The following is a 20,504-nucleotide window of genomic DNA, read 5'->3' as shown; positions in this document are numbered from 1 at the left end:
AACCCTAGTTCTTCACATCCGGAATATAGGCTCCTTGAGTTCTGTCACAGAGTGACTATTTAGAAAATGCCTGTCCTATCACTCATACCTTGAGATCTGGCCACTCTGATTCTCCCACACATTGGTTGTCTCAGTGGTGGGTAAATTGTGATGTCCTTCCTAATGTGAAGTGTTCTCAGACACATAGGGAGTTGTCTCTCTTGGGTGCTCTGGAAAATACAAAAAGTCACTTACTCAGCGCTTCCGGGAGTCACTCTACAGAGTGCTCCATAATTCGAAGTCCCCTCAGGCACTGCGGGCAGTCACCCTCAATGCTCCTGAAAACTGGGTATGCCTACCCCTCTCCGCAGAGCTGACATACTCTCTTGCTCAATCTCCGGAGTCCCTGTTCAGGCACCAGAAAGCCTCAGTCCCACAGGGTATTGGACTGGGATCAGAAGACCTGGAAGAGAGAACTGGAGGACAGGAGACACAAAGAACGAGTGGCTTGTCTATAGTCTGATCAAACTGCTGATTTTAATTTTTTATACAGGGGTTATATCCACATAGAGGCGGGATGTGAGGAAGGGATGACACAAGAGCATAGGTGTTCTCAGGGGGAGTACAGATATCCTCCAGAACAGGGTATTGGCTGGGTGAAGAAGCAGGGAACAGGTCACTATGACTGTCTATGATTTATTTGTACTTATCTAAGCTGGTACTTTCCACCAAGGCTACCTATCCACAAGACCTATGACTATCCAAGCTGGTAGTTTTTCACCAAGGCTGCCTGTTTACAAGATCTATAGCTATCTGTTCTAGAGTCACTGTTTTCCCACAGAGACCAAGACTTTGTGTTAGCAGGCATGTATGTCTGACTCAGGCCCATGGCTGATTTTAGGCCTTCAGTGTATAAGCAATGATGATCCTGACAACTAGTCTGTGGCTTGGCATTGATTGCAACTTTTTGCCAGAATGGATTTGTCACACTCACTGGTATGATGCAGTCCCCATGGGAAACTATAAACATTGAGAAGCCAATGTAAAAAAAAAAAAATAGTATTTTCGCCAGTTTTAAACAACAGAGAGATTTAGAAGTGACTCTCATCCCAAAACTTGTCTCAGCTCCATGATACTTGTTATCCACACTGAGACCCATCTGAACTGACATTTTGGAAGAAGATACTGGAATATCTTTGTGCTTTAAGAAAAAGACTGAATGAATATAATGACATCATGACCCTCAGACATAGTGGAATGTTATACTTTCACCTGGACAAATGATAAGATTCAGATCCCATTTTCAGTCATCAACCAGAATCTTATAGTTTCAGGTGTAGTTTGTACCAGCTTCTAATCATGTGAGAGAGGTGCATTCCCAATAATATCAGTGATGCTTTGAATAGGTTTGGCCCCCATATACTGATCTTTTTGAATGCTTGGCCCACAGCTAATTGCACTATTAGGAGGTGTGGTCTTGTTAGAATTCATGTGGTCTTGTTGGAGTAAGTGTGGAAGTGTGTCAATGTGGGGGTGGGGTTTGAGGTTTTCTATGCTTAAGCTCTGCCCAATATGGAATCAGTGTCTCCTGCTTGCTGACTGCAGAACACAGACTTTCTGTTTGTTTTAGCACTAAGATGTAGAACTCCTGGCTCCTCGAACTCCAAGTCTGCCTGCACACTGCCATGCTTCCCACCATCATGGCAATGAACTAAACCACTGTTAGCCAGTCCCAGTTAAATGATGGCCTTTATAATAGGTCTCTTGTTCATTATGTATCTTCACAGCAGTGAAACCATTACTAAGAAAACATCTAAGCCTGGTAATATTGTCATAATGTCAGAAGTCAAGAGTTGTTGAAGGAAAAGGACTTTTTCAATCATAGAGGAGACGACAAGAATTCTTGGGAAAGAGGTGGGCACATGAGACAACAGGCAGAAAATTTACATGTTTGGTTTACAGATGACCTATGTCCTTTATTATCCTCTCTAGAGAGCAGTTTCCCTCAACCTCTGGATGCTGTCCTTTTATTTTATTTGTGACAGAATGGTTGGTTTTCTGAACAATCATTCTTGTGGTTTTGTTTTAGTGTGGTTTTTGTTATAGTTGTGGTTTTGTTATAGAATGTGAAATTTCCAACACAAGTTCATGTATTTGAACATGTAGTCTCTTTTGAAGTCATGTGGCCTAGCTGGCTCAGTTGAGTCACTAGAGACAGATCTCTATTATTTATAACCTTTCTCTGATTGAGTCTTATGTTCTTTGGTTCCCACACTTAACTTCATGTGAGAGGGATCAGACAACCATTCCTGTGCCATGAGATGCCATGTCTTCACCATCATATTGGACTATGTGCTCTGAAACTGTGAACCCAAATAAGTCTCTTTTCCCTCAGGTTGCCTCTGCCATGTAGTCTGGTCGAAGGAGAAGAAAGGCAACTGATGTATTTTAGTGAAGTTGTTGTAGTGAGAAACATAATGACATAGTGTGTCAGCCATTGTCTCTGGTTTATCAGCAGACTGTGGAGAAGCCTGAAGCAGTGAGACAGAGACCTTTGGAAATCATCAAGTCTATCCAGTGTATTCTCTCTCTGATAGGCTACAGCTATGAGAAATTTGACCCCAAAGGACTCTTTACAAATATGGGTCAATGATGGGAACTCTAACAGGTAATTATAAACTTAGCAAATCATAGTTCAAACCTGATTAAGGAGGTGAATCTATTTGTAATTAAGCTTTATGAGATTAAAATATTTAAGTTGAATGCCAGTGTTGGATTTCAAAATGTTCTGGATTTCGGTTAAACATCAGTAAGATATATCATTCCATGTTTAAAAATCAACACTGCCATACAAACTTAATGTCAGCTTAATGATTTCTTTGTCATTGTCCAGTATCTTTATATCTTAAGTAATGAAGAATTTACAACATATGAGTTATGATGCAAAATTAATTTAAATTCAATACTTTGAATACATGCAGAACAATTCTAAAAAATGAACGTTAGGGAAAAAAACCCCAAATCATAGGACAAGGTGATCATGATCATATTAATTACTTCTAATTTCTTGCGATCAAATGTAGTTGTTCACAATTCAATAAAGATTTTATGTCTTAAGGAGATGTTCCCAGGAACTTTTCTAAAGCTTTGAGAAATAATTCCCGTGCAACTTTTGTACTCATGAGACTTTCCCATATAGTCAGAGTTAATGATCCTAGAAAAGATAAAAAATAGATATGAGTGCTTGTCAACTTCTGAAACTTTTCTTACTTCCATTGGGTAATATCCACTGATTACATTTATATCATTGGCTTTTGATCAATTAACATTAAAATCATCAGTATACAAAGAATAATTGATTCATTGATACTATTAACATTTTATAATACCTAACCTGAAAGTTTAATATCATGCTTTCTAAGTGACTATGTCATAAATAATGAAATTAGGTATACATGGACTGATCCTGTGATGTCAGTCAAACCTCATAACAACAATTTCTATAATTATAATAAATTCATTAAAGAAAAGACTGCATGTCTATGATAATAAGATTCTAATACAAATCTCCCAAATAATATCCACCAATGGAAGGCTGGACTACTGTCCACTGAGTGAAGAAAAGTAATCTGCTGACTAACAGCATCACACTACAACCAAAGTGACATGAGAAGAGACATCATTTGCACTGGGGCACCAATGGACTTGGTAGTTCTGATTTTCTATTGTAAACATTTTCCATAGATTTGAAGATAATAAGCTTATGTCTAATTTCTTTTATTTATAATTTAGAGAATCAAAAAACTTCTCTTTACATAATAGAAATAGTGTATAAGTTTAGTATATCTCAAGGTCCCAGTGCACAAATGTAAAATGAGGATGACACGATGATTTTCAAACACTTAATTAATGAAGTCAGTTTTTCACTCTGCTTTTGGCATTATGGAGCAAAAGTCTTCTTTCTTGACCTTGGGTTAAAAGCATCTGATGACTCAGTATTAGGTTAAAAGTGTCTGGTGAGTCAGGTGGACAGTGAATTCATTAATGACAGAAAATTTTCTTTTGGAATTTATTTATTTATTTTTTTTTAGTCTTAAGAGTAAAATAGAAAAGATTTTAAAATGAGTGTAATAATGACTGTACACCAATACATGTGTTCATATTATGTATTTCACTTCATATTACAGATGCCAAGGTACAATGTGGCATTCAAATGAAGGACCACATAATAAAAAATTTTAAGTGTGGTTTATCAATAATTTTACCATTTATCAAAAATAATTACTGCTAAGGAAATTCAAAATATACCCATAGAAGTTCATAACATTTTTAATGCATGCTGGCGTGGTGATATTTCTAAAGTAGTTTATGCACTCTTCTAGTCTATGTAATTCTGATTTGTTTTCCAGTATTTTAAAATTTTTACCTGAAAGTCTGTCACTATTACCAAGAATTTTAAGTATTTCCAGCACTTCATTCTGAAGAGGTGTGAAGTCGGGAATAAAAGGGACTATGTCAGTATCAACAAGAACTCGTGGGGGCAAACCCCTTTGAAAGCTGTGTGTTCTATTCAGGGTAGTCGGAAGACGGGCTGCCCCTAAATAGTACACAGCAATAGCCCAGTCTCTCTCGAAAGTTGCTTCTTGTTCAGAATAGAAGTCATATCTAAAAGATAAATAGACAAAAATATCACCTAAGGTTTATTTTCCCAGAATTTGAATCTTACTTTGCAGAAACCAGCCACTACCAAAACAAAAAAACAAACAAAATGAAAATCCGAACATTATTTTGAAGGGAAGTGTAAGAATACTATCCATTTAGATTGTCTTTCAGGAGTTGTGAAGACAGCTAAATAAAATATAAATCTAAAATGTTGATGCAATTAACCACTTCATTTTAACCTTATACTTTCCATTTATGACATTCCTTATGCACTCTGTGTGTGTGTGAAAACCATGGAGTAAACATATTAAAACATGTTTAAATACTACAGTCTGCATACATACCAACAAATAAATATAAATATAGTCTAGCTAGTGGCACAAGCTAGCAATACACAATTGCCAATGCAATTCAGAAACACTGGGATCAAGGTGTTTTTTTCTGTTGCCAGGTCGGTATACCAGAGATTCATTTTTTAATTAATGAATGAACTAATTTGTTAACAGATAAAATAAACAGAAAAAGGAAGAAAAGAATGCATCATGCTTGTTACTTCTTGTTAACCTTGGCTGAAGAGACAAATGTACCAAAAGTTATTTCTGCAACCCCAAAGCTTTAACCTGTATATGATTTGTACATTTTTAAAAGGAAATGTAGGAGTTCCATTGGCTGGTGCACCTTTTTAATCCTAGCATGAGGGAGGCAGAGGCAGGTGGACATCTGAGTGTTCAAGACCATCCTGGTCTACTGAGGGAGTTCCAGGACAGCTAGGACTACATAGAGAAATGCTGTTGCAAAGAAAGAGGGAGGAGGAGGGGAGAGGGAGGGGGAGAAAGAAGTGGAAAATAAAGAAAGTTTTATGGAGAGGAAAAATTAAAAGACACATGAGGAACATGCTAGAAATGGTGACAGGCAAGCATTTTGTTTAGGTGATGGTTCTACAAGTGCTTGCAGCTGCTAGTGCTCACTCAACTAAATAAACACCTAAATCTGTGTGCTTTATTACATGTCAATTGTACCTAAGTTCATAGAATACAACATGCGAATATAGATTGAGTTCCTAAGGTAAGCCTTGACTTGATATAAACACAAGGATCTTTGTCCTCTCCGAGAGGAACAAGAGCAGTAGCTGATTTTGGTACTTGCAGCAACCAGGTCTTGACTTCCCCTTTGAACTGGGGATTGAAAAATGTCTGCTGTTGAGAACAGCTGAGTTTACATGGAAGGATAATGTGACGGCCACAGACTGTCTTCAGTCAAACAATCACTTAGCTAATAACCTAAAAGATCACCTCAGGCTCTAAGACTCAGGCTCTCAGCTCAATGGACAAAACCTACACAAGCACTCTCGGTTTTTGAACGTTGGTCTTTAAATTTAAAAGGAAACTGAATTAGCCAGGCACCAAAAGGAGCCACTTAGTCATAAGATACACTGGGACAGAAAATAAAGCAAAGTGAAGAACACTTACACAAAGTAGAGTTAACTAGAGATGAAATAAAGCTAATTTATACATGAAAAATTATGTTCAGTTCCCAATATCTGGACAGACCTGGGCAAATAACATAGAAGCAGATATCATTAGAATAAAGTCTATGGACAGAATCTGTGAAGCTTCAACCAAATTTAGAAGATTGTTCTAGCTTGTCTGTTGCATGAAAAGCATTTCTATAGACACTTGTTTAGAAACAAAAGTCCCAGATGAGGTTGAAGTCAAAGGAGAATAAGATACTGAGAGGATGTATCAACAGCAAAGATTTTCAAACAAGAACATTATCCAATGGACCCCAGAGACATATTGCCCAGAAATCTCAAGACAAGAGGAAAGACAGGCTGTAAATAAAGCCCTGGCCTCACAGGACAAACTCACCTGGCAGGAAGACATTTCAAAAAATTCTGAAAGTGTATCTATTTCTCAGTTGACCTGACTTACGTGTATTTTCTGGCATTCCTTCAATCTTTCCACAAAGCTGAAGGAAAAGTGCGAGAAACTAGGAGATTTTACCCCCGTTTAGAAAAAGTGAACAGAAGCTCGTTTTCTCTACCAATTCTGTTTTCTAGGGTTTTTTTTTTTTTTTTTTTTTTTTTTTTTTTTTTGAAACATGGGAAAGTTAAGGCAGTAAATTTAAGAACCCAGCAACAAACTAGTCAGTGAATTCAAGCACAAAAATGTAAGCTCCACATATCAACACATTGAGGAGCACTGAACAACTGCACACTGGTTACACAGAGCCTGAGGATCACAGAAGCCAAACCATGTCTTTCTATGGAGAAGTTTCATTGGCTGATCCCTGAAACCATAAATCAAGAAGACGATGCTATAAGTCTGTTTGAAGAAATCCATGGCAGTTGCAAGGCTTGGGTGGCAGATGACTGTCATCTTGGCTACTCTAGAAGCTAAAGCAAAAGAATGATATGACATGCATTACAGGAGGATAAACACTTTAAGTCTACATTGTGTCATGTACAGGTTGACATTGAGATCAGGCAGACTGTGGTATTGTGGTGAGACATTCTCTTAAGATAAAACTGAAAAGAGAAGTGGGATGGATGACAGCTCCCCAGTGGGGCTTGCATGGGAAGTTGGTCCAATGAGTTGGTTCAATGGCAAGCATCATAAAACAGCAAGAAAGCACATTTAAAAGAGGAGGAGAAGATAGATGGGGGAGCAATGGAGAACAGAGAGCAGTGTGTGCACAAGTAGTGAAGCCGCAGAGTTGATGGGGTGGGGATGTGAAGACAGGCCCCACACTGCATTGTAAGTTACTGCACTTTACATAAGACAGGAGCCTGTCACCTGTGCCTTGCTTCATGCAAATTCATCTTCCAAAGCAGGAGTCCATTTCATTTTGAGTAAAAATTCGAGGCAGAAAAAAAAAATCTGCATCCTGTCTATAAAGCAGGCATTCACCTCCATCCAGCACTAGTTATGGTGCTCAAACTCATAGTAATTGCTATACGTAAAACAGAGGGAGAGAGGGGCCTGTGTGGGAGAAGGGAGGGGAAGGGGAAAAATGAACATGTTTAGGTATTGGGGGAACGGGTGTGAAGCCTCAAGTGCCAGCAGAATGAATGATAATATGCAACCTCAGGAGGTAGGGGGTCGGGGCACTCTCTAGAATGTACCAGAGACCTTGGAGAGAGAATTTCAGCATTCAAAGGACTTTACATCATATGTGAGGGAGAGGGAACTTGTAGAATCTACCTGCAGTAGAAAGACAGGGCATCCAGTGGAGAGATGGAATTGCCATCCCACAGTCAAAAACTCTGATCCAGAATTGTTCCTGTCTAAAATAACTGCAGAGACAAAAATGGAGAAGAGACTGGGGGAAAGGACTGGCCCAACTTGGGATCCATCTCATGGGGAGGCTCCAAGGTCTGACACTATTGCTGATGCTATGGTGTGCTTACAGAAGGGAGCCTAGCATGGCTGTCCTCTGAAAGGCCTAACAGGCAACTGAAAGAGTCAGATACAGGTATTTGCACCCAACCAATGAACAAAATCTGTTGGCCCCTGTGCTTGAATTAGGAAAAAGCTGGATGAAGCTGAGAAGGAGGTTGACCCTGTAAGAAGACCAGCAGTCTCAACTAACCTAGATCCCAGAAATCTCTCAGACACTTAGCCATCCACTAGGCAGCATACAGTAGCTTCTCTGACACCCTGACACATACAGCAGAGGACTGCCTGGTCTGACCTCAGTGAGAGAGGAAGCACCTAACCCTTGAGAGACTTGATGCCTCAGGGAGTGGGGAGGCCTAGGAGGGTTTTGGATGTGTGTGGAGGGATGTGAGGACATCCTCTTGAAAACAAAAGAGGGGAAATGGGATAAAGAACTGTTGAAGAGGAGAACAGGAAGGGGATATTGACTGGACTGTGAGAAAAATGTTAAAGATTAAAAAAACACCACTTACAGACTTACCGACTTAGGTCAAGGACATGTGTATACATGGGCATGTCAAAACCATATCAGAAATATTAGGCATAAAAATATTAACATCATCAAACCACCATAAGTATAAAACAAAACAAAAACAAAATCAAAGAAGCAAACACCACATTTGAATCCTATATGATGAAGAAAAACTCATGGTAGGGCATGATGGTACAACTGACACCACATGCATTATGGGATTTACAGGCAGGTTCTAAACTCCTGACTGTTCATTATTTCAGGTCAGCAAGGTACCCGCTCCTTGAAGTGACCCACTCACATCTTTGACTGCCCCAGTCTTCACCCTGAGTATCTCTCAGATTGGAACCAGCTCTGCCTCTGCAAACCTTCACCACTTAAATGCTTGCATTCCTTAGAAGCTACAGTGACTGATTGGCACTCCTTGTCTCTCTATAGGTATGCATGTGAAACATTACAGATAATCTAGAAATGAACATCAGCATTTAATATAGAAGTTAAAGAGAATGTTACTGTGGGTCACCAAAATGTTGAAGCAAAATTAGTAGTATATGGTACATTATAGGAACAGAATTTTCCTGGCATACAAATTCTGAAAATTGTGGTAAAATACAAATATATCTGTTTAAGTTTCTGATGTAACATTTCAAAATAGTTTGAATACTGTGAAGTTTTCTGTTTTAAAAATCACTTCTATTTTCTGAGGATGAGATATAATTACATAATTTCTTCTCCCCTCATTTTCCCTCCAGGCCTTCTTATATACCCCACCCAGCTATCTCCCACATTTATGCCCCTTTTCAATATCAATTACTCCCTCTCTCCTCTCTCTCTCTCTCTCTCTCTCTCTCTCTCTCTCTCTCTCTCTCTCTCTCTCTCTCTCTCTCTCGCTGTATGTGTGTGTTGGAGGGCCACAGATGCCTTGCTTGGATTCAGCCATCCTTTAGTATAGGTGAGGTGGAAATAGATATGAAACAGAGCTTTTGCTCAGTTTACTGGCTGTTGCTATTATATCTCCTGAAGATAGTTTCCTCATTAAAGCAAGTGAACCTACAGTTTACATTCTGTTCCATTCATTTGCACTTATTTATATACTGTAGCAATTTAAGCATATTAGGCTCAATATGACTTTTACAAATGTGAGCAATTTGAAGTAGAATTGAACTTTTAGGTTCAGCTGGTAAGCCGCATGAGCTAGAGGCAGCACAGCCTGCAGAGAAAAGGGTGACCTGCACATCACAAGGAATGTGAAAATGAGACTTCCTATTCACTGGTTATATGGTATTAAGTGCCAAACTGAACAGATAAGATGTAGACTCAGTACCAGTTAAATGAAATAAAGCTGAAATTATGTTACATTAAAAAATTAATGGTTTCTTTTACTAATCTTTTTTTATTGGATATTTTATTTCTTTACAATACAGATGTCATCCCCTTTCCTCATTTCCCTTCTCCAGAACCCACTGTCCTATACCCCCTCTTCCTTTATGCTTTTATACCATTTTGATTACATGCGTGTATTAAGGTCAGTTCTAGGTAGAGGGTCTAGCAATACAATAGATGCAAATAGCCGAGGAACAAGCAATACAATAAACACAAATAGTCAAAAAAAGAAGCAAGGCATTAAACCCAGTTACATGAACACTTTCATGATCACTGTTTCTAAAGGCTTATCAGGATGACCAAAGTCTCTGAGCCTATTTTTCCCTATCCTAGTCCAAGATCACTTTCATCTCTGAAGCCTACTTCTTTGTTCTAACCTAAAATTTAGATTCCTGTCTGAAATCGCTTCTTTGTTCCGGCCTAATATTTAGATTCCTGGCTGAGATTACTTCTTTGTTGTAGGCTACAATTTAAACTCCTACCTGAAATTACCTCTTTGTTCTAGTCTAATGTCAGATTCCTGCTTGAAGTCTACTTCCTTGTCCTTGGCTCAAGTCACCTTCTTGCCAAGAAGTCCCAAAGGCTCTCTACCTCTCCCCATTTTTTATTTCATTAACAAGACTGAGCCTGTCTTAGGTTGTTCTGATAAGAATGCCTTCCTTACCTATCATGGAATATGCATTATTAAAGGCAATGCACTTATGTCTTAGGTTGGTAAGCCTCTGTGCACAATCTTACCTGTCCTTGGCTTGCCAGCCTGTTATTTTAATAACTCTGTCTGGGGGTCCATTATCAGGTTTAAGCCATGTACATTGGCTGTCAACATGTTGATGTTGTTAAAAATAAGCTTTAACACAATGGGCAGGAATAAAATATTCCCAGGACAGGAAGGGCTAGCATGATCAAGCTCTATATGCCATTCCTGAGGTTTGTCCAAAATGGAAATACTGAGCTCAGGCCATGGATACTTTTATCTGCATTATCTGCAGCATCAACGCTCAGTGAAGCAGAATTCTTTAAATTCATAATCTTACTATGCAAAGTTAACACACACAGAGAGATGTTAGGATTATGCCAAATATCCTACAGTTGTCCTTAAACTTTTTTCTAATTATAATGACAATCATTGTGAATTTCAAAAATAACACTACTTCAATGATATTTGCCATGACACTTGGGATGGCTTCTAAATCTTGAACCCTGAACTGCCTTCATATAATTTGAATAGGCTATAGAGCATAATTTGTTGTTCCAGATATCTATATAAGTTCTTTTGTATACTCAATACATTTGTAACATTTATTTGCTAGATGGTTAACAAAAATAGTTGTCTTAACTCCTTGTGTCAATGCTATTGCAGAAGCAGTGGTGCTAGCAATTAATGAAATTAAAGCTGTTATACTAGTGATAATCAAGCCTGCTACCCTCTTGCTTTTGCTTAAAGCCTCGCTCACTTCTTCTAGCATTTTCAAGCTTTTTTCAGAGAATCAAGTTTTCTAATACTCAGGGTAGTGAGACAAAACATGGTTGATAGATTCCCATAACAGACACGCCAAGTTTCAACACACTAACATAATTGGAAATTATATAGTCAATGCAACTTACAATAAATGCTGTAGAAGAGAAAACCAATTTTAGCTTGACAATTAAAAGAGCATAAAACCATGCACTAACCCTTGTTTGAAATCTAGATCCCGTCCCAACACTATCTCTTGCTTTCCTAACATCATAGCAAGCTACAGCTAGCTTTCAAACATGTCTCTGACAAAGTCCAGATCCAGTCTTCCAAAAGTAGACTATTATTTCCCATTCTGGATTGATTTCTAGACCAGTACATGATTGAGTTCTACTAACTGGGCATCTTTAAGAAGAATACAAGAGACAATATAATTTCTCTTTTCAATTCTCTATCCCACAAGGTCCCTTGAGGTAAGGCAGCTTGTCACATCTGGGATATAGTCAAGCAAAGGTGGGTCAGGAACATATGTCCAATAAACTCCCCAGTCATCCATGTCAGGGCACTCAGCAAGCTCACAGATCAGCATCATTCTTTGTCTCAGCAACAGTATGTCTCACCAATCTTTTCAAAGTTCCATGGGCCTCTTCCACAATGCCTTGTCTTGGCAGATTATATGAAATCCCCATAATAAATTGTTGACAGAAGTCTCAACTGCTCAACTACAATTGCCAGACCCATTATCTGTTTTTTAATTGGATAGTTTATTTATTTACCTTTCAATATTACCTCCTCTCCCATTTCCCCGTATCCAATTACCCCTCCTCCTATTTCTATGAGGGTGTGCCCCCACCATCCTCCCATTCCTGCCTCCCTGTTTTTGAATTTCCCAACACTAGGGAATCCAAACTTTCAGGCACCAAGGCCCTCCACTTCCAGTGATGCCTGACAAGGCCATCCCCAACTACCTATACAGATGGATCCAAGAGTCCCTTCCTTTGTTTTCTCAGGCTAGAGGTTTTAGAATGGCTACTCCAGCTTGTTTCTTAGGAATATTTATTTGAAACATTGTTTTCCAGCCTTTTACTCTAAGGTAGTATCTATCTTTGTCACTGAGGTGGGTTTCCTGTATAGAGCAAAATGCTGGGTCCTGTTTACATATCCAGTCCATTATCCTATGTCTTTTTATTGGGGAATTGAATGCATTGATGTTAAAAGATATTAAAAGGATAAAACTGTTGCTTTTTGTTATTTTCATTATTAGAGGTAAATTTATCTTTGTGTGGCTATCTTCTTATGTATTTATTGGAAGAAGATTATTTTCTTGCTCTTTCTAGGGTATAATTTCCCTCCTTGTGTTGGAGCTTTCCTGCTATTATCTTTTGTAGTGCTGGGTTTGTGGAAAGATATTGTGTAAATTTGGTTTTGTCATAGAATATCTTGGTTTCTCCATCTATGGTAATTGAGGGTTTTGCTGGGTATAGTAGCCTTGGGCTGGTATTTGTGTTCTCTCAGGGTCTGTATGACATCTGTCCAGGATCTTCTCACTTTTATAGTATCTGGTGAGAAGTCTGGTGTAATTCTGATAGGTCTGCCTTTATATGTTACTTGGCCTTTTCCCCTTACTGCATTTAATATTCTTTCTTTGTTTTGTGCATTTGAGTATTATGTGATGGGAGGTATTTCTTTTCTGGTCTAATCTATTTGGTATTCTGTAGGCTTCTTGTATGTTTATGGGCATCTTGTTCTTTAGGTTAGGAAAGTTTTCTTCTATAATTTTGTTGAAGATATTTATTGGCCCTTTAAGTTGGGAATCTTCAATAGGTAATAATCTATACCTATTATTTTTAGGTTTGGTCTTCTCATTGTATCCTGAATTTCCTGGATGATTTGTGTTATGAACTTTTTGCATTTTGCATTTTCTTTAACAGTTGTGTCAATATTTTCTATGGTATCTTCTGCACCTGAGATTCTCTCTTCTATTTCTTGTATTCTATTGCTGATGCTTATGTCTATGACTCCTGATTTCTTTCCTAGGTTTTCTATCTCCAGGGTAGTCTCCCTCTGTGATTTCTTTATTGTTTCTACTTCCGTTCTTATGTCCTGGATGGTTTTGTTCAATTCCTTCTCCTGTTTGGTTGTGTTCTTTTGTAATTCTTTAAAGGATTTTTGTGTTTCCTCTTTAAGGGCTTCTACCTGTTTACCTGTGTTCTCAATTTTTTTGAGAGTGTTATTTATGTCCTTCTTAAAGTCCTCTATCATCATCATTAGAAGTGATTTTAAATCTTAATCTTTCTTTCCTGGTGATATGGAGAATTCAGGACTTTCTAGTGTGGGAGAACTAGGTTCTAATAATGCCAAGTACCCTGGGTTACTGATGCTTATGTTCTTGCACTTGCCTTTTGGCATCTGGATCTCCTTAGTGCTACCTGCCCTGTCTCTGACTGGAGCCTGTTTTTCCTATTATCTTGGTTGTATCAGAACTATGTAGGATGGGTGTTACTACTAGAGTTAGAGCTGAGGCCCAAGACCTGCTCAGTGCTCGGGCCCAGACCAGAAGGGACCATTGCTCTGGGTTAGTAGTAAATTCCTGGGTCCTAGTTGGTCCCAGTTACTCCCTGTTTAGGCCAGGTGTTGCTGTCTCCTTACCTAAGATACTGTCTGGTTTAGAGCTCCTGGGAATCCCACTTTTCTATTCTTAATATTAAAAAGTACTCAATTGTTATTTATTTAATACTGTGGTAGTATTTTAATAATTGTCTTTTAAAGATGAATTAGCACAAAAGAAAGGCCAAGGGACAAAGCTGAAGTTCAGGAAGTAGATTGTAATAATCAAAACAGTATTTTGATATAATTAGTAAAGATACAATCCTGATAGACACATCATTTAATAACCAAAACTTCATCATGTTCCATTTAGAACGACTTTTAAATACATTTTGGCCTGTCCTAAATGCAAAGAATTTGGCTGTATAAAATGACCAGATAGAGGAAGTATATCTAGAAAGAAAAAATTCTATAATCACCATGGATGCTAAATATTTTAATTACACATAATTGCTGTGCTTAGAGTTGTATTGTGCTGGGGCCAGGAAAGGTGGCTCAGTGGTTAAGAGTATAGACTGCTCTCCCAGAGAACCAAGGTTTGATTCCATAGAGGACCTGGATTTAATTTCCAGATTCTACTTGGTGGCTCACAACTATCTGTCAAGTCCCAAGACATCCAATGTTTTTGATTGGCCGTCATGAGAACCAGGCAAGTATGTAGTGCACATAAACATGCATGATGACAGATCTAAAGGTATGTGGTAAGAAGAAATTTTAATTCAGGAACTGTGTCCATCAGATTGGCCTGTGAAGTATTGTTATGATTACCAATCCATGCAAGTGGACACAAACCACTGTAGGCAGTACCATCAATAAATGGGTAGACTTGAGCCATACATGAAAATTAGCCAAACAAAAGAAAGAGATGCAGTTAAGCTGTAACCCACCATGGTGTCTGCTGTGGTTCCTGCCTTTATGTTCTTGATTGAGCTCCTCCCCTGGCTTTCCTTGCTGATGGACTATAATTTGTGAAGTGTAACAAACTCATTCTTTCCTAAGCTGCCTTTGGACATGATTTTTATTAAATCAATGGAAAACTCTAGCTAAAACAGAGACAAAAGTATTTCTTACCTGTCTACAAAGACACTGATGGGATACTCCAAGGATGAGGTATGAGCATTCCATAACTTCTTCAGGAGGCCCTCAAAGTCACTAGAAGGCAACTTCATGTACTAAAGAATAGAGAAAATAAGTGTTATATGGTGAACTCTCCCTAAAATTCACCCAGACTCTGAGATGTGAGCAATAGTTTGCATGAACCAAGACTTTTGTTACTAGTGCTATACCTAATGCTTAATAATAAAGAAAACATTAGTACTTTTCAGAAAAGCATATCATCAAATTGAAATGAGATTCAAGTATCTGTAGAGTGTCCATGCTGTATACTTGACAGGACTATTGTCATTTTTTTCCTGTCAACATTAGTACATTTTTTTACAAAATGTTCAAAGTAATAAGAACAAATTGAAAAAGTATATCAAAAGCAGTAAATTAACAATCTAAAAATTAGTAAATATATACTCAAATCACTAACTTTAGCTTTTTCTATGCTTGACCAATGTATTTCATTTTGGTCCTCTAATCGTATACTCAAACAACATATCATTGTTTAGCTCTAACTACAGAAGAGTGGTTATTAATTCACTTTCAATAATGACAGATATATCTAAAAGAAGATTATGATCACAATTCTTGTAATATGTCACAAATGGCCTAAAGTCTCAATTCCTTGCATGTGTATTTACTTTGTCATGTGTGGTATTTTTTCTCTTGCACTGAGAGCAGATGAATTTTGTGTTGGTACTGAATGAGATTGGTGGGCTTCTCTGGCATGAACTGTATTTTCACATCAGTTATGAGAAAAATATCTGAGTACAGATTACATTTTAATATTAAGAAAAAATACAACAAATAAAAACAGTACTATTCAATGAGCATTCTCTTGGCACGTATGAGGAGTGTGATATAAAACTTAAATATAAAACCTGAAAAAAGTCTCTCCATCTGTCCATTGTTTCAGAAAAGGCAGATCCACAGCCAGAAACATTATAACAAAACTTCATCTGATCCTTAGGTGGTGGCAAGATTGTGATTTGGTCTGGTGATAGCCCTGTTATTCTAGAATCAACAGCAGCAAGGAAAGGTAACACACTCAGATAATAATTTACATCTGTAAAAACAAGAAGCTGGTTAGACTCAAAACCAGTGACAAAACTCAGAACACATTTTGAGGAATGATAAGTCATTTAGGCATATTTACAGTTCTCAAATGCTGATAAAAATCATCAACTAACATTTATTGAGGAAAATCAACTTATATTTTAATAGTCCTATAATCATGAGTATATATGTACATACTGAAGTGTCATATTATCATATTTTAAGAAAGGTAATTTTATTAGTTGCATGATAATTTTATTTTGAAGCATCGAATCAATAGGCAAAGAAACAAAAAACTATCAAATTGTTCACATAATGGTAGAGAAATTCTCAAAGAAATTCCATGGTTGACTTTAATTTTTTCAAAAACATAAAGCATAACTACCGATTTTATCAAATACAAAGCATAACTATCAATTTGGAAAATGAATATTATATATTTAAAAATTAAGTCTAATTTTTATACAGAATATCACTAAATACTTTTATCCTAATTCTCTAAAGCAAGAACATTTGATTAGGTACCCTAATAGGCTTCTCAGGGATTCACACCTCCCAGTTGTAAAGGAGCAAATCCTGAAGATTTAAGCATTTTAAGTTAGTTAGGTAATAGGTTTATTTGATTCTTCACACTCCAAATTACAAAGAAAATCAGATTAAATTGTAATTTGAGAGCTGTTGACAAGTCTGTTTATTAGTTTTGAAAAGAATGACTCAAGTTAGTGTGAGAAAAAATGTCCTGTGCTTCATACTATTTAAGAGTCATTACAAGAAAGTGAAATTTAAGAGTGTCATTTATAATTGTTGGTGAATTACTCTAATAAATTTCTATGTAAATTCATTTCAAGCAAAAGGCACCACGAAAGAATTAGAAGATCTATTCAAATTGTTGTCAGTATTGCATACATAATTAAAGCCTTAGTTATAGGTTGACCAAACTAAGTGTAATGCTAGTTTGGCAGCTTTGTGAGTTTCAGAATTTAGTACCTTTATTTTCAGCAAAAAGAAAAAGCATTCTTAGTGTCTATGTTCCTTTGGGAGCCTGGTGTATCACCAAATGTGTTGCTCCCTAGGGGCCATGATCCTTGTAGTTCCTTGATTTAATTTCTCTGTGAAAAGTCTGACTACTGCCTTAAACATTATTATATTCCATTTGACTAATCAACTCTGATACATGCCATCAAGACCACCGCTATGAGATGAAGCCATTTCATCTTGAAAAGGGGGCATCACTGTTTTTGTTTTGTCTCTGTCTCTAAAATTCAGGGTAAATATATTCTTTGCTGTATAAGTCAAATTTCGCTATTGAAGAGCACCTACCAGCCCACCAACTGTCCACAGAGACACACAGACTCTCTTCAGGTTCATTGCCACAGTCTGTGGTTCCAGTGGGATCAGCTAACCTACCTGGAGGACAGGGAAGGCACAGGTGTATTTGTTTGTCATGCACACTGAAAACAGTTGAACTCATGCATTTAATTTATAGATACAAAATGTTCAGATTATTTATATTTTACTTATCTTATATATTTTATTTCTCATCCCTCAACCAGACCATTTTCTATTCTTCAGTGACATCATACACTTGACTTTTAGAGTTCACAGGCTACAGACAGTTTTCCTTACATAACTTCACATTTTACTGCCTATACCGCCTTTAATAAAAACCATAGGAGCACTAGTTATGCAGAGAAAAAGAGATGGGTAAGTCAAGCCAAATCTTTGACTACATTTTCTAAAGTGCATGACCTTTTTTTAAAACTATCCTGTAAAGTTGGAGATAACAGTATTCAGTACATGGGAGACTTCTTTTTAAGGTAAGGTAAGAGAAGTTATCAAAAATATTTCTACATGTTGACTATTACATAGAACATCAGAAAATAATTTTCCTTTTACTTTTATTTCTTAAACACTTATCTTACTTTTTAATCTTTTATTGGATATTTTCTTTATTTACTTTTCAAATGTTATCCCCTTTCCTGATTTCCTCTCTAGAAGCCCCCAATCCCATCCCCTCCCCCTGCTTCTATGAGGGTGCTCCCCCACCCACCTACCAACTCCCACCTCAGAGCCAGGGCATTCCTCTATACTGGGGCATCATGCCTTCACAGGACCAAGGGCCTCTCCTCCAATTGATCCTCTCCAAGGCCGTCCTCTGCTACATATGCAGCTGGAGCCATAAGTTTCTCCATCTGTACTCTATGGTTGGTGGTTTAGTCCCTAGGAGCTCTTGGGGGGTCTGGTTGGTTGATATTGTTGTTCTTCCTATGGGTTGCAAACTGCTTTAGCTCCTTCAGTCCTTTCTATAACTCCTCCATTGGAGACCCCATGCTCAGTCCAATGGTTGGCTGAGAGCACCCTCCTCCATATTTGCCAGGTTCTGGCAGAGCCTCTCAGGAGACAGCTTTATCAGGCTCCTGTCAGCAAACACTTCGTGGCATCTGCAATAGTATCTGAGTTTGGTGACTGTACATGGGACAGATCCCCAGGTTCATTGGGGCAGTTTACTGGATGGCCTTTCCTTCAGTCTCTGCTACATACTTTGTCTCAGTATTTACTCCTGTGAATATTTTGTTCACCTTCTAAGGACTGAAGCATCCTTTTTCTACATGCCTGACACCACTCTTCTTTTCTTCTTCCCCTTCTCCTCTCCCCCTCCACTTTCTTACTTGCTGAGCAGTGAGTAAGCAGAGTAGATTGGGCACCAGGTGTCAATCTTCTCATCACGTCTTCTGTCAACCAGAAGAAACTATCGTTTTATATATCAGTGTCTGGCCCCCAAACATCTTCCTTGTGTATATACTAGAAAGAGCTGGGTTTCCACAAAGAAGAAACCCTTGGCACAGATCACTAATAGCAAGAAACTACTTATTATAGTTTCAGCTTACGACTGGGCAAGTTCAATTAAGTCTGTCATCAAGATAAATATAATCACTTCCTGTTTTTAATGAATATTCCCTAGTCTGTTCATAGGAACATGAAGGGTTGTATACTTAGCAGTGGTGTAGTAACTATTTTGAAAATACTCAAATTAGAGAAAGGATGTGTTTTTATGATTGGTCTTCATGTCTATGTGTCACTATAGTGTCTGTTATAGACAATAGAACCACAGGAGAAGAATCTGTGGATACTGGCAAATACAAATAGAAGAAGGAATGATTATGAGGAGGTTAAAAAGTAAATAAAATAATCAGTTTTCAAAGGGACATGTGTGAGCATCCCAGTTACAGATACTATGGGGTTGATGAAACACCATGATCAAAAGCACCTTAAAGAGGAAAGGATTTAGCTTACTTATCCTGAATCATTGTCCATTGAAAATTACCAAGAGAGGATCCCAAATCAGACTAGAACCTGGAGGCAGAAGGTGACACAGAGACCTTAGAAGAATGCCAGTTTGTTCCTCATTGATTGTTCAGCCTGATTTCTTACAAAATCCAGAACCACCAGCCCAGAGATGGCATATCCACAATGAGCTAGACCTTTTCAGATCAATCATTGATTAAGTAAAAGACCTATAGGCATGCATACTGTTTGATCATATAAAGGCTTTTTCTCAACTGAAGTTTCCTCCTCTCAGATAACTTCAGCCTGGGTCAAGTTGACATAAAACTAGACAGTACTGTAAGATAGGGAGAATTGTGTTTTCCTGATATATCAGGATTATATTGTTATATAGGAGAATAAGTGTCTTTCTTACCTGTTTGATACTGCCAGCCAAACTGCAGAGGCAATCCCCACAAAAGATTTTGTTCATTTTCTGGACCATATCTTGCAAAATATGTGGCTGTCTCTTTTAATAAGATTCTATACATCCCCATTCTGTCAGTGAATACCCAAGGGTTAATTATGTGCTTCCCATCCTCCAGCCTGTAGTCACTTAACTGCTCAGGGCTGTCTTCCCATAAAGGAGGATATAAACCTGAGATATTAGAAATCTCTGCTACAGCTACAGAGAAGCAACCAGCCAGTACCCAGAACCAGGAAGCCAGGACAGCCATGGTGCCAAACTGGGAACCAAGAGTGTGTACAGGCTTTTATTGGAAAAGGAAGGAGGAAGACAAGATTTCTTTTCTCTTTATAAGGAAGTTGTACTGTTTTCTAGGCAGAATGCCAATTGAGAAGAAATGTGTATTTTGGTAATTAACATGAAAGGTAATGAAATTTTGTCACATTTCTATCAACAGTACATGGGATTGGATCCTGAACACAAGTGAATATTAAATAATGCCATTTGGTAAAGAAGAAATTCTTCTAGAACGTTTACAGTGTGCATTTTAATTATAAATTACATTATTGATTGCATTAGGTTAGAATGCTTCCCCCTCATAAAAATGAGTTTACATAA

At 37.8% G+C, this 20,504-nt stretch overlaps 1 protein-coding gene across 2 annotated transcripts; it reads right to left on the bottom strand.

The window, feature by feature from the left end:
* Positions 1-2,723: 2,723 nt before the first annotated feature.
* Positions 2,724-20,172, bottom strand: LOC143440701 (protein LEG1 homolog). 2 transcript variants are annotated; one of them, XM_076927470.1, is made up of 6 exons: positions 19,857-20,172; positions 17,477-17,563; positions 15,982-16,166; positions 15,068-15,168; positions 4,406-4,644; positions 2,724-3,193 (listed from the first exon to the last, which is right to left on the bottom strand). In XM_076927470.1, exons 1-6 carry the CDS (start codon positions 20,155-20,157, stop codon positions 3,093-3,095), a joined length of 1,014 nt encoding a protein of 337 aa, XP_076783585.1. In that variant the 5' UTR covers positions 20,158-20,172; the 3' UTR covers positions 2,724-3,092. The 2 variants fall into 2 exon arrangements, with proteins under 2 accessions (XP_076783585.1, XP_076783586.1); XM_076927471.1 differs by lacking the exon at positions 17,477-17,563.
* Positions 20,173-20,504: the final 332 nt, after the last annotated feature.

Source organism: Arvicanthis niloticus, chromosome 30, assembly GCF_011762505.2.
Source record: "Arvicanthis niloticus isolate mArvNil1 chromosome 30, mArvNil1.pat.X, whole genome shotgun sequence".
In the NCBI taxonomy this organism is placed as follows: domain Eukaryota; kingdom Metazoa; phylum Chordata; class Mammalia; order Rodentia; family Muridae; genus Arvicanthis; species Arvicanthis niloticus.
This window is presented reverse-complemented; position numbering and strand designations above follow the sequence as displayed.

Excerpts from the sequence above, each read along its gene's own strand:
- LOC143440701 (XM_076927470.1), bottom strand. The coding sequence starts at position 20,157 with ATGGCTGTCCTGGCTTCCTGGTTCTGGGTACTGGCTGGTTGCTTCTCT. Across the intron at positions 16,167-17,476 it reads TGTGGACAGTTGGTGGGCTG|ATGTAAATTATTATCTGAGT; the intron begins GTAGGTGCTCTT and ends TTGTTTTTACAG. Across the intron at positions 3,194-4,405 it reads TAATAGTGACAGACTTTCAG|GATCATTAACTCTGACTATA; the intron begins GTAAAAATTTTA and ends TATCTTTTCTAG.